We start from the raw sequence: 14,532 nt of genomic DNA on the forward strand, positions 1-14,532 counted from the left end.
GCTTGAATGAGGTGGATAACTAACTATAGGTGTTCAAAGAAACATTACTTAACCTTAAGCTGACAAGATAAAGTAAAATGAATAAAACTAAATAACTTTCTGAGGAAACGCATTTAAAGTTAAAGAGCATTTCCCTGATTAATGAAGGAGTAATCCTGTAAAATGGAATCTGTGATCAAATGAACCTCCCCATCAGAAAGCTTCAGCAGTGCCACGGCTCAGAATTCCTCTAAGTACTAACTTGGCATTTTTCCCTCATGAAAGACACAGCTTTGCTGACACTGGATTTAAAGAACCAAGGGTATCAGAGAGCCTGATAAACAAATGTGCCCTTCGAAGGATTATAAATAGGTATGAGCGTAAATTCTTTCTGAACTGGGGTGCCAGTTTAAAGTATTAAGACTATGGCATAGCACAAACATAAGCATCTCAGATCTGTCAAGGTCCTACCTTTGCAGTGTGTTAGCTCTAAACTGAGCAGCCTTTCCTTGGGCCTGGGAATTAGAAAATGCTACACTGAAGTAAATTGCATGTGCTTCTTTCTGTTCTTGGTGGCTACCTAGCTTGGGTTAAATTTCTAGGCCACTGGTGAAATTGAGAATTTACACCAGATTTACTTACCCACAGCCCACCTATATAGATGCACTATCCTTTTATAAGAATATACAAGCAGAAGAAAAGAGAATGAAGAGTTAACAGAGGTCTAGCCCTGCCCTCTGCCACAAATTTGCTAAGTAGGCATGAAAAATTGACACTCTCAGTTTCACCTAAAAATGCATGAAGAGAGAAGAGGAAAATGTTCAAACAAGATGATTTCCTCAGCTATCTTCAAGCAACAAAATTCTACAATCCATGCATTATCCAGTCTTCATAACAAAATGGATGCCATCAAGAATGCAGGCAACTTTACAGAACACACTCACAGGCAGCAGAAACCCAGGTATTGTATACAACAATAGGAATCTCAGACATGAAAACACATTGTGCAAATTCTTACTCAACACTTAATTTAAAATGCCATCCTTAGAATATAAGAAAATATGAAGTGAAACACAATGGTTAATGTCAAAAACTGCAAATACAATGTGATCTGCAGAGCTCAGTGCAAATTTAGAATATCACTTCTCATTACTGGTTATGGATTTCATCTATGAATGTGTTGACATTTTTTATCTCCTCTTGCCACAGCCTGCCAATCTTGGTTTACTTAGCGATCACCAACTCACTACAAAAAAATAGGCTTTTTCCAGGGCATTATTGCAAAGTTTAAAAGGTATTTCGACAGGTCAAACATCCCTTGAAATATGAAAAGTAAATTTTTCTATTCCAAAGTAAAATGACAAAAATTTTTCATCAAAATATTTAAATGCCAATCTTCCCAGCTCCTCTCTCTCTCTAGCTTACAAACATAAGATCAAGCAATGCAGTATACCTATCAAGGATAAAAAAAGTAAGGTAATTACATAAAATTTTAAAAGCCTGAAAAGGCTCTTAGTTTTTACAAAGAAATCAATAAACAACTGCAATTATTTTTAAGTAAATATGAAGAGTTGAGGTATAATGTTAGGGGAAGAAGAGAGATAAATGGAATGATACCAATCTGATAGCTGGTGGTAGAAAATTGGAGTAGATATTCCCAAATTCCTTGGGAAGAAGCTAATTTCTGAAGTCAAGTTCCTTGGTATTCTAGACTAGGAAGTAAGAGTGTGTATAAAGATTCAAAAACAATGACCTGAAGATTTGTCCTGAAAGTAAAGTATCAAGTCATGCTCCTTTATTTGTTCTTTACATTTTTGGGGACTGCAAGAATACCTAGGATAAAGGAAAGAGAAGTACAAAGAAACAAATTAACATTCAGACACTTGTGCAACTGGAGGGAGCTTTGTTTTTATTTTTTTCAATTTTATTTATTTTAAATTTATCTTTTGATACATTATATTTGTACACATTCATGGGGCACTTGTGATATTCTGTTATAGGTATAAGGTAACACTAATGATAATTTTCTTATATTTGTAATGATCAAGTTAGGGTATTTAGGATGTCTATCACCCAAGTATTTATTATATTTCAAGTCGCCTCTCTTCTGTTTTGAAAAATACATCATTGTTAATTATAGGCACCCTACTCTGCTACCAAACATTAGAACTTTAACTGTATGTTTGTATCCATTACCCAACCTCTCTTTACCCTCTATCCAACATCTGCTCTTCCTAGCCTCTGGTATCTATCATTTGTTTGCTACCTCCATGTGATCAACTCTCTTAGATTCTACATATGAGGGAAATCATGCAGAATTTGTCCTCCTGTGTCTGGCTTATTTCACTTAACACAATGACGTCCAGTTCAATCCATGTTGCTGCAGATGATAGGATTTCATTCTTTTTTTTACGGTCAACAGTATTCTATTGTGTATATGTATCACGTTATATTTATCCATTCATCTGTTGATAGACACTTAGGTTGATTCCACATCTTTGCTATTGGGAATAGTGCCACAATAAACATGAGGATGCAGGTATTCTTTTGACATATTGATTTAATTTCCTTTGGATAAATACCAAGTAATGAGATTGCTGAATCTTATGGTATTTCTATTTTTAATTTTTTGAGGAATCTCCATACTGTTTTCTGTAGAGGTTGTACTAGTTTACATTCCCACCAACAGTATATAAGAAATCCCTTTTCTCTACATACTTGTCAACATCTGTTATTTTTTGCCTTTTTAATAATAGCCATTCTAACTGAGGTGGGATGATATTTCATTGTGCTTTTTATTTTTTCATATACATGTTGGCCATTTATATGTCTTCTTTTGAGAAATGTCTATTTATGCCCTTTGCCCATTTTTAATGGTATTTTTTTTTTTTACTGTTGAGTCCTTTGAGCTCCTTGTATATTCTGGATATTAGTCCTGTCTTCCCCCTTCTACAGATAGGGAAACAGTTCCAAAGCAATGGCATGAGTTGCACCAACATAATCAGCTCTTGAGGAGAACCTAAATCACAGAGGTACTAATACACGAGGGGTGGTAACTGGAATGAAGAGGAGGAGCAGCAGAGGGAAGTATGATGTAAATCATTGTCATCAGTGATTTATAATCATGAAAACAGAATCCAAAGGAAATAAAATGAAGTGTAGTCTCTATCTGAAATGTGAATGTGTCTTTCATCCTAAGAGAACAGAAAATGAGTGAATATTGGAGGTAAGAAACTTACAAAAAATTAATGCAAAATACAAAAAAACAAAATGAAGAAAATAATCACATCATAACAGAGGGTTAAGCATCTTCTTAGTGTATAAACAATGCCTATATGAATCAGTATTAAGAAAATGAACATGTAAATGGGACATAGGACATGAAAAGATAATTCACAAAGAAATATGAATGACCAATATAGAAATGTTAAACTTCACTAATAGTAAATAATAATAATAAGGGAACCTAACCATTGGCATTTATTTTATGATAATACCAAATGTGCAAGTAAAAACAGCACTCATATATGGTTATGGTAGAAAAACCTGTTACTACTTTGAGGGCAATTTGATAATCTGTATAAATAACCTAAACAGTGCTCATCATCTATCACCCAGTAATTCTACTTGCGGAAATTTATCCAAGATAATAAACTTATGACTATGAACAATTATTTCAGCATTTACTTTTTAATAGTAAAAAATGAAAACATAACTAACAATAAGCAAGATATTAAATAATATTTAGATACAAGCACACAATGATTTATTATGCATTTACTTAAAACCATGTTTATATTGAGTATCTGATATTAAAGAATGCTAATGTCATATAAATCAGATTCCAGTTTTATACATACAAAACAGAAACACCAAACTGTAAAAGGAGTTGCTACAGCTATTGAAATTATACAGGTGGTATTTGTTTTCTTTTTCTCTCTTTTTATAATATACTATTTTTAGAGCAGTTTTAGGATGACAAAAACATTTCTTATTTTAAATATTTCTTAAATTCTCCATCATAAACATATACTATTTCTATTAAAAAGTGTTCTTAAAATAATATCAAAGTAGAAAATTTCTGAATTTCAAAATTCAAGACATTTTGCAAAAAAAGGCCAGAATTAGAACATTTTTGAGATAAAAATGAGTACTGTTCCCCAAATTTCATAATAAACATATTGAAAATTTTTTTTTAAATTCATTGAAGGAATGAAGGAATTTGTCCCATTATAAAGCAGGAAATCTGAACAGCAAATGGTGGTGGGGGTGGGGGTGGCAACAACAAAGCTTATTTTAGTACTTTTTTCGTAACTTTTAAAAGATTAAATACCTCTCTAACTCTCATTTATTCTTTGGAACCAAAATAGAACATAAACAAATGAAAACAGTAAGAGAACTATACATCCTTTCTGAAAAGTTGTGAACAAAGCCAAGTCACAAAATTTTTTTTTTAAGAAGCTCTAGCGTCCATATTTTGTACAACAGCAGAACTTGAAAGTTTGTATTATGCTGAAAGCAGCTAGTAAGCAACTGTATACTGCCTTTTGGAAATCTACAAGAGAAAGACCATTTACTTTTCCACATGTCCACTGTAAATCACATTGTCATTTGTTATATTTGGATAAAGTGCACCTGAATTCTGTGAAACAGAAGCAGATATCTGATGGGAAGAATAGCTTGGAAAGTAACAAATTGCAATCAACCTATGTTTACCTAACTGCAGAGTCAGATGATGTTTCCTAAATTGAAAAATAGACCAAAACCAAAAAATGGCCAAAAACGAAGAGCAAACACTTGTAGAATTTGTGTCCATTTTAGCACTTCCTTTAGACAATGAGGTGCTTAAAGAAAAAAAAAAAAAGGTGAAGAGGGGAAAAAAAAAACCCTTCAATTAACAAAAAAGATGAAAGTGTAGCAGAATCAAACAACAATTAGGAACCGCAAAATTATCAAGATTATAACTGCCAACTTTTATTAAGTAGTTAGGTATGCTACCTGCCATTTCTTTCTTCTCTTCCTATTCTGGTCCATCCCTCTACCATCATGTCTGCCAACTTAGGTGGTTTAGATATTTGGGTCAATTTTTAATTATGCCAACTGTGTGTGTGAGAATATTGAAGAAATTTCACAAACATACTTCTTTATTATTCTTGTTACTTATAATACTTAAGACATCTTATTAAAAATATGATATAAATTATATTGTTACATAAAAATCATTATCATTCCTCAGTATATGCTTTTATGTAACATGTTGAACAGTATTCATAGTAAATATTAATTATAACTAACATATACACACAAAGACACCCCCCACCCAAGAAAACACCACATAGAAATACCCAAAAAGATCTAATCCTGGAATAATCTAGCTGAAAGAAATTATTTCCTTTAAAAAAATGTACCAAGAAGAAATGAATTTTGTCAAATAACGTGGAGAAAAAGAAATATATCTCGGGTTTCATACCAAGATCCCAGGTATTAAAGTAAACCGAATATCTGAAGGTACAACCACTATAAGAACAGACAGAAAACTTTTTTTTTTTGAGATGGAGTAATTGTCTATAGACTATATAGACCTACAGTCAAGATGGAAAAGGCTATTCATAAAAATCATTCAAGAAATAGCAACCATAAAGCTGAGAGAGAAAAATAATAGCAAACAGATTTTGAGAAAATGTATATACTATGAGTACAAAGATATCTTTTCAATTTAATTTGTAATACACATTTATTAGGATTGTTCATATATATTGTTGAAGAATATAATATAATATATATTCTAGGATTAGATCTTTTTGGGTATTTCTATGTGCTATTTTCTTGGGTGGGGGTGTCTTTGTAATATATATTTGTGTATAATATATATTATGTAATAAATACATATATTTACATTATATATTATATATAATTATATATTACATATAACTATATATTATATATAATCCTTCAAGCCAATCCTTCAACATACATTATGTATATAATATATATAATTATATAATATACATAATGTATATTATATATAATATACATTATATGCTATGTATATTATATGATATACATTATATATGCTATGTATAATATATATTATATAATATACATTATATATTATGTATAATACATATCATATACAGATTCAGAAATGGCTATCACAGCTAAAGGATAGTAAACATAATAAATGAGCAAATTACCACTTAAAGATTATTAATAGTTGACAACAGCTGCATACAGCAAACAATATATATAACATCCCTGAAAACACAGACTTCAAATGATGTAAGAAGCCACAAAAGATCATAGAATCACAGAATAACTAGGTTAGAAAGAACATGAAAGGCCAACCATGCTTCATATGTATCTAGCATCTTCAAGGAAACACAAAATCATGAAATGAAGGACAATCATATTCAAAAGAAATTTCATTACAATACAAAAGTAATACTTTTAGAAAAAGAGAATTATGGAGAAAGTAAGAATAAAAACAAGATCAAAATATACAGTTTCTAGATAGAGCAACAAGTACTGCAATACCCATTCACTCAGTCATCAAGTATTCATGGAATATATTTGTGTGCTAAACTGGGGATACAATGGTAAACAGAAATGGCTCTTTCATGGAACACACATTCTAGAAGTTATAAGGTCTGCATCAATATGGTTCTCAAATGACAATGTGAATCAAAATTATCAAGGCTGTGAACAAATGTGATCCCAAAAGAGCCAATCCTTCAAGATGGATCCCAAGTAGCTAACTAGGTTTACATTCAAATTGAGTCAAGTGGCCATTTGCTGACTAGAAGTCACAAATGTTACTCTGAGTTCCCTGAAAATTCACACCTCTGTTTAACTTTGGGACTTCAGGAACTCACCTGAACCCACCAATCAGAGCTCACCTACCTTGTCCAATCAGGGCCCAGTGATATCCAACCAATCAGAACTTGCTTGTGTTGACCAATGAGAGCTAAGCAAGTTTGAATCCTTTATTTGCATAAGTGGACCTGACTGGGAACCTAGTGCAAAATCTTTCACTATAAAATCAGAGCCCATTGCTTGAGTCAAGGATTTCTAGGCCACAGTAGGCTATGATCACATCACTGCACTCTAGTCAGGGTGACTGAATGAGACCTTGTCTCAAAATAAATTAAATTAAAAATCAAAATTAAATAAATGAAATTGCTTTTCAGAGAACTTTTGTTCACAAAGCACAGGTTCAAAATTCAGATGTTGAAGCCCCATTCTCAGAAATTCTTATTCAACAGGTCTTGTATGGAACCTAAGAGTCTGCTTTTAGTCAGCTATGGTGGTATGAGGTCCTTAGCTCTGCTTTTAATTAGCTATGCAGTATTGGACAAGTCACTTAACTTCATGAGTAAGATGGGAATAATTATCTTGTTTATAAGACTTATTCTAAAATATAAATATATATTTAAATATATTTTAATTTCTCTGATGTCTGAGGTTGCTAATAGATTTTGAAGTGCCCACAGTACCTGACATAGGTATATTCAAAATGGCAACTGTGAAATAACGATAGTATGCCAGAAATAGTAAAAACAAACAAACAAACAAACAAACAAACAAAAAAAACAAAAAAAAACAAAAAAAAAATCTGGATTCACATTTAACTCGGATGCTTACAATATGTAACACTGGAAAAGTCATTTAACCTCTATGAGCTTCAATTTCTATTTATGTAAAGTGTAGGTAATAATACTTGCACTGTTTATTGCAAGGAGATACTGAAAGAAGAAAAGTTAAGACTTTTCTGGTAAACTATAAAAATTACTACATAAAAGTAATAATACATAAATAAAACATAAAGATCATGATCACAGCAAAATATGCAAAATATACTTTTAAAAAAATGAAAGGCATTTTGGGAAAAAAATTGAGAAGCAACTTTTCTACCTTATTTTTCCAACTAAATTTATTTATTCATTCAAGAGTTTGTTGCATACCAAGTGTGTACTACCTGGAAAACAGTAACTCCACAAATACACCCCAGGAATGCAGACTCCATAATGAGCATCACAAATCTTAACACCATTTTGAGACGTGCACAAAGACATGTTAGATATAGTTTCACGACTAAACACTAGCTGGAAATACGAACAGAAGTATAGAAAACCCTCGGTCACCAAGTCAAACCACCTCTTCAATGCTTACATCTCTTTCTGTAACAATCCTAGCAGGTAGTCATTTAATTCCACTGGTTAGCAATCCACCAATTCTAAGAGAATCATCTGGAAAGCTTTCAAAAGCATGAATTCTGTAAGTCTGATTCAGAAAGTCTGAGACAGAACCCCAGGACCTGTTTCTGTAGTATGTTTCCCAAGTGACTGTGAAAGGCCACTAGAATCAAGTTGTGATGCTATACTCAACCAGTCCATTCTATTTTGGGGCACTGCAACCAAACTCTAGATATATTAGGTTGAAATCTTCCCCACTTCAGTTTCCACCCAAGTCCTAGTTTTACTCTTGGGATTGCATACAACACCATAAACCCAATCTGTCTACAGGCTAAACACCCCCAGCTCCTTCAACTTACATATGGCATGTTTCAAACCTGATCACTAAATTTGTGCACATTTTTTATTCATATATGGTGCCCAGAAGAGAACATAATCCTCATGTAGAACACAATGGGGATACTCTCTCCTTCACTGGAGTTACAATATTTTTATTAGCACAGCTTGTGTGCCTTTTTTTCAATCTGTATTCTGTTGAAATGTGTGCCCTTTTCTAAACTGTGGCCACATCATATTATGCTTACTTTTAAAAACTCACTTATTTTGAAATATTCTAGGTTTACACAAAAGTTACAATGATAGTACAAAGAACTCCCTCATCCCCCTGCTGATCCAATTTCACTTTCCCTAACCTTATCATCTTAGAGTGCAGCAGTGCATTTATCAAAACCAAATATAAGCCTACTGTTTCACTAAAAACTTTATATCTTTTTATACAGATTACTCCCCTGAGCTACATTTCCTTCATCCCAAATACAGACTTTTGGCTTTTCTTTAGTTTAAGTACATGAGGCAAATATAGAAATTTACAGTTAATACTGTAAGATTCAAATATTGAATTTTACATGATGAAATCTTCCTCTGACACTTACAAGGTGAAATCTAAGGTCCTATAGATGTTAAAATTTTGAGCTCCTATAACTTGTTAAGATATTCTGAGACAAGGTCCAGTTGGACATACCCACTCTTGACATTAGATTTATGTTATATACATATTTAGTCAGCAAAACTTCCATTATTTCATTTAATTCAATAGGCTGAGGCTTGGGGTAAGGTAAACTTCTCTACAGTTGCATTAATTAACCTCTGATGCATACCATCACTATTACAAATCCAATCAGTTAACAGTACATCCAATTACTTAATATTTTTACACAAAAATATTCTTGCCTCAGGTAAGTTCAGACCCATTGTATCTCCACATTTTCCCTTGTTTATTAGTCTAATATATATTCGCATATTATGCTTCTTCAGCTGAAAGGTGTTGAGTACCTGCACAATGAAAGGAATCCATTCCCTCAAATGACTCTGAATTGCTTAGGCAAAAAGTGAATTCTCTAAACTAACAGCTAGTGGCAACTCACTGAAGCAGTTAATGACCATGTGTGAAAACTGGTGCTCATAGGAAATCCATAGAGAAACTCCTATGAGTCACAAGCTAGAATCAGAAGAAACAGCAGGATGGTATTGGTAGTATTATTTATTTAGGAAGCAAAGAGAATTCAATTCATCCTCTTGAAATTAGTTACTAGCTTTAATTATTATAAAGCTTACGGAACAAAATTGCGTAAGATAGCAATTTACTGTTGAAATCCAGATTTAAAAGGATAATTTAGACATGTGGACCTAAAGATAGCTATAGTCAGCTGTATCAATCACTGCCAGAAGATTTTTCTAAATAGTTTACTTCTCCTCAAAAGATGTGACTAATTTCGATTCTGTTTATCTCTCAAAACCAGGCTGTGGAATTAGAGCTTTTAAATTGCTAAATAGAACTGACAATGCTTTCAAAAAGGTTGCAAATTCACAGCCTTCCTGTCAGACCAGCAAGCTTCTTTAAAATGAGAAACCCATAAAAATAATAAAACTCCTTTTAAAATGCATCGGGAAGCCAAAAACAAAGCTCTTCAAACTTACCTCATAATAACTCCGAACTGCGTTGCAAAATGCTTCATCAGCTACAATTTGGGTTTCCCCATTGAGGAAGGCCTGGAACCGTTCTTTCAGTAACTGCAACTGTTGTTTGTTAAGCTACAAGAAAAAGAGAAAATAAGCAGATAAATTGGCCAGTACATGAAAAAATAATGACTATTAAAAATCATATTTGCTGTATATTAGATTTCACATCTAGAATTAACTTTATAGTAAAGAAAAATAAAAGCTAAAACATCCTACTACTTGTTCTAATGGTTAGACCTCCATCTCAAGATGGAGTCAAGCTCTGTCATCCAGGCTGGAGTGCAGTGGTGCGATCTCGGCTCACTGCAGCCTCCACCTCCCGGGTTCAAGCGATTCTCCTGCCTCAGACTCCTGAGTAACTGGGATTATGGTGCCTGCCATCACGCCTTGCTAATTTTTGTATTTTTAGTAGAGATGTTGGCCAGACTGGTCTCAAACTCCTAACCTCAAATGATCCGCCTGCCTTGGCCTCCCAGTGTGCTGGGATTACAGGCATGAGCCACTGCACCCGGACACTAATGGTTAGACTTTAAAACATTTCCAAGCCATTTCATGTACTCTGTAATCCTGATATGGAAGTGGAATCCAAATTTCTACCCCAAATTTCCAGAATCCTGATATGGAAGTGGAATCCAAATTTCTACCCCAAGTTTCTATCTCAAATTTCCAGAATTCTTGTGATTGCCACTCCAGTTTCTTCATAGAGACAGGGAAAATATAAAATTTGGATAAGAAATTAACTAATAGTTAATATTAATAATATTATACAAAATTGCCAGCTGTTCTAAACAGAGAAAGTAGAGAGGAGCTTAGAGATGAGGGAGGGATGCCTTGGACAAGAGTTAATAGGAAGAAAGACTGAAAAGACAGAACGTACCCTAAGAAAGATCCCTCTGGAAAGAACAGCCATTGCATGCCAAAATTTGGATTCCATGAACAAACATACATCAATACCTGAGTTTAGATAATTGAAGGAATAATAAGGAGAAGACAAAGAAGACAAATCCAAAAGAGAACAGAGAGGCACCAGGTAGGCAGTGAATGCGTCTTTGAGCACATAGGAGAAAATGCTCTGAACTGGGGAAGTTTACAACAAAGGGTCCTTACCCTGGGTCTAGCTTCCATAATTAATACAGAGAGTGAATTAGACATGAAATGTGACTTATCAATCATGTCCTCTAGTCATCAACTACAAGCAGGGTGAGCTACTTAATTTGTAGGGCCCAGTGCAAGATAAAAATAAGGAGCTTCTTAGTAAAAATATTAACAGTTTCAAGACGGCAAGAGCAGAGAGCATTAAGCTGAGTGCAGAGCCCTTCTAGGCACTAAGCCCTGCACAACTGTACACACAGGGGCATGTACTTCACTAGAAATAAGGCGTCTTAGATCTTAGGTAATGCAGAAGCTTTTTTTTTTTTATGCTTAACTGGAGAGAAAACAACATAGTCTTGGAGATAAAACAACAAATTCCAAAATACATAAGAAACAGCAAAGGAATGATCCTTCCATTTCATTCGATCCCGATCAGACTTTATTAACAAACTCATTCCAGTTCTGGAATCTACAGAGGGATGTGAAGCATCTGGAAACATACTGAGGATAAAATGATTAAAGGATTAGGAAGACTAAACAAACTGGTATGACTTGGCTGAAAAAGAAGGCTGATGTGAAGTAAGTATAAATCTGTTCAAAAGGCTTATTAAACTGCCATTCAAATATAAGGAAGACAGGCTCTTTCAAAAAATGGGTTTTATTTAGGACTCTAACAAATAAGACAGTTTTTAAAGAAACTGTAGCTGGGAGTAACAGACTGATTTAAAAAAAAATAAAAAGTGTCCTATTGTACCCAGGGGGGAAAAAAAAAAAAAAAACTTTTGCCATGGGCAGTGAAGAAAGAAGACCATTCCATTTCTTTACTAAGGTTATCTCCTTCAATTTAGAGGAAGCTTAACCAAGCTGAGGTGCAGGAACATCATCATTATATTACAATCTCCATTTCTGTAATATTAAGAAAATGGAAGCAGGGACCTTTTGTATGGGTGCATACTAGCAACGCAAATTAAGTTCATGACTTTAGCTCTCTAGGCATGATTCACAAAAGGGACCAAATGGAAATGGGACAGCAATTGCTGAGAGTGAGGCAGCTGAAAGCACTATAGTTACTAAGCTCTGGGAATGCCAAGAAGAGCTTCTCCTTGCAAGCCAAGTGAAATAATGGCAATGGAAATGTATGCAAAGAATGACAATGAACTGAAGGAGACCTTACTGATCACTTGTGCCAACTCCTTTGCTTGATAAATAAAATACATACTCTTCAAAAACTAGAACCTGTGTATTTTTTCATTCAATTTTATCAAAGATATCTTTTTTGTTCTTTAAAACTCTTCTAAACTACCATATTTGCAATTTCTACATCATTAGTATATAAGTTCTGCTATTATAACAGTGAGTTACTCTTTGGTAATTACAGTGTAGAAAATTCATGGATATGAATCAAGGAAAGGAGGTTTGGGCAAATCATCTTCTTGGAAGCTCCAACAAAGTTGATATAGTTCACAAAATATGCCAGAGTCACCTGGCTAAATGTCAGGCTTCAATATTTTTATGAATAGAGGATACTGCAGTTACATTTAAGACATAAAATGGATCAAATATGACAATTACATACAAAAAGCAAATAAATGAATACTTTATTAGCATAAAGAAGAAGTCTACTTTTTCACATAGGCAAGATGGGGCAGGAAAAGAAAACTAAACTTAAAATCTAGCACTGGGGATAGCTGTCAGAAAGCAGTTTCCTAAAAGCTATTTGCATTATCAAGATAAACCAGACTGTATACCAAGAGATAGACCAGTGGAACAGATCGAAGAAACAGACCGAAATACAATCAGAAATGTACTATAAAACACCTATATAGCAACTCAAATCAGTAGTAATGGATGGTCTACTCAATGAATGGTGTTAAAATAATATAAAAGATGTTCCACCTCATGTCATCAGGGAAATGCAAATTAAAATAATGAGATTTACTACAAACCCATTAGAAAGAACAAAATCCAGAACACAGAAAACACTTGATGCTGGCAAGGATATAGACCACAGGATCTCTCATTCTTTGCTACTGGGAAAGCAAAATGGTATAGCTACTTTGTAAAACAGGTTGATGGTTTCTTACAAACTAATACACTTCTATCATATGATCCAGTAATCACAGTCCTTAGTACTTTCCCAAATGAGTTGGAAATTTATGTCCACACAAATACCTGTACACAAATGTTTAAAGTAGCTTTTTTCATAATTGCAAAACTTCAGTAGATGAATGGATAAACTCGGGTACGTCCAACAATGGAATATTATTTAGCAAGTAATGAAATAAGCTGTCAAGCCATGGAAAGACATGGAGGAACCTTAAATGCATATTACTATGTAAAAGCAGCCAATATAAAAAGGCTACATACTGTACGACTCCAACGATATGACATTCTGGACAAGGCAAAGCTATGGAGACAGTAAAAAGATCAGCTGTTGATAACAGTGTAGGCTATGCATGTGTGGGGGCAGGATATATATGGGAAATTTCTGTACCATCCACTCAAGCTCAATTTTGTTGTGAAATTAAAATTTCATAAAAAAATAAACTCTATTAAAAATACTGAAATGTCATCAATTTATTCGCATTAAAAATAAATTTTACATGGCAAAAAATACCATAGGCAAAATAGGAAAAGATTAACTAGAAAAAAAAATACTTGCAACTCATTACCCAGAGTTCATTTCTAACCATATAGAGAGTTCCTAGAAATTGATAAGAACATCACAAATAAACCAACAGAAAAATGGACAAAATTGATATGTTCAGATAAAAGACTTAATCCATGAAAACAAGCCTACATTCATAAAAAGAATACAAATTAAAACTGTATGAGAAGCCATTTTAAAGGTACATATCCTTGGAATCAGCAATTCCACTTTGAGATTGGATCAATACTACAGATACACCTGCACATATGAGAAATGACATGTGTAGAAGGTTATTTACCACATAATTCTTAATTGCAAAAACAAGGAAAATAACCTAAATGTTCATATTTAGGAGACTAAATTATGCCACATCTATAAACAGTGGTATACTATTCATTGCATTAAAAGAATGTAAACATTCTCTATGTACTGATTTTAAATATTTTAAAAATATCTTGGGGCAGAAAGCAAGTTATAGAACAGCAGTTAAAATAAGTCACCACTCACATAGAAAATGGATAAATAACATGTATGTGAATTTGCTTCCATATATAGACAGAAACTAGGGAAGAAGGATGGCTGTGGGAACTGGACAGACAG

General features: G+C 33.5%; 1 protein-coding gene across 12 annotated transcripts in view; it reads right to left on the reverse strand.

The window, feature by feature from the left end:
- CADPS2 (calcium dependent secretion activator 2) overlaps positions 1-14,532 on the reverse strand; it is a 567,091-nt gene that overhangs the window by 407,589 nt on the left and 144,970 nt on the right. For all 12 annotated transcript variants that reach the window (XM_009454114.5, XM_001146755.6, XM_054687681.2 and 9 more), the window contains exon 2: positions 10,149-10,262. In XM_009454114.5, coding sequence (XP_009452389.2) covers positions 10,149-10,262 — 114 coding nt within the window. The remainder of the gene's footprint in view (positions 1-10,148; positions 10,263-14,532) is intronic.

Source organism: Pan troglodytes, chromosome 6 (genome assembly GCF_028858775.2).
Source record: "Pan troglodytes isolate AG18354 chromosome 6, NHGRI_mPanTro3-v2.0_pri, whole genome shotgun sequence".
Classification (NCBI taxonomy): domain Eukaryota; kingdom Metazoa; phylum Chordata; class Mammalia; order Primates; family Hominidae; genus Pan; species Pan troglodytes.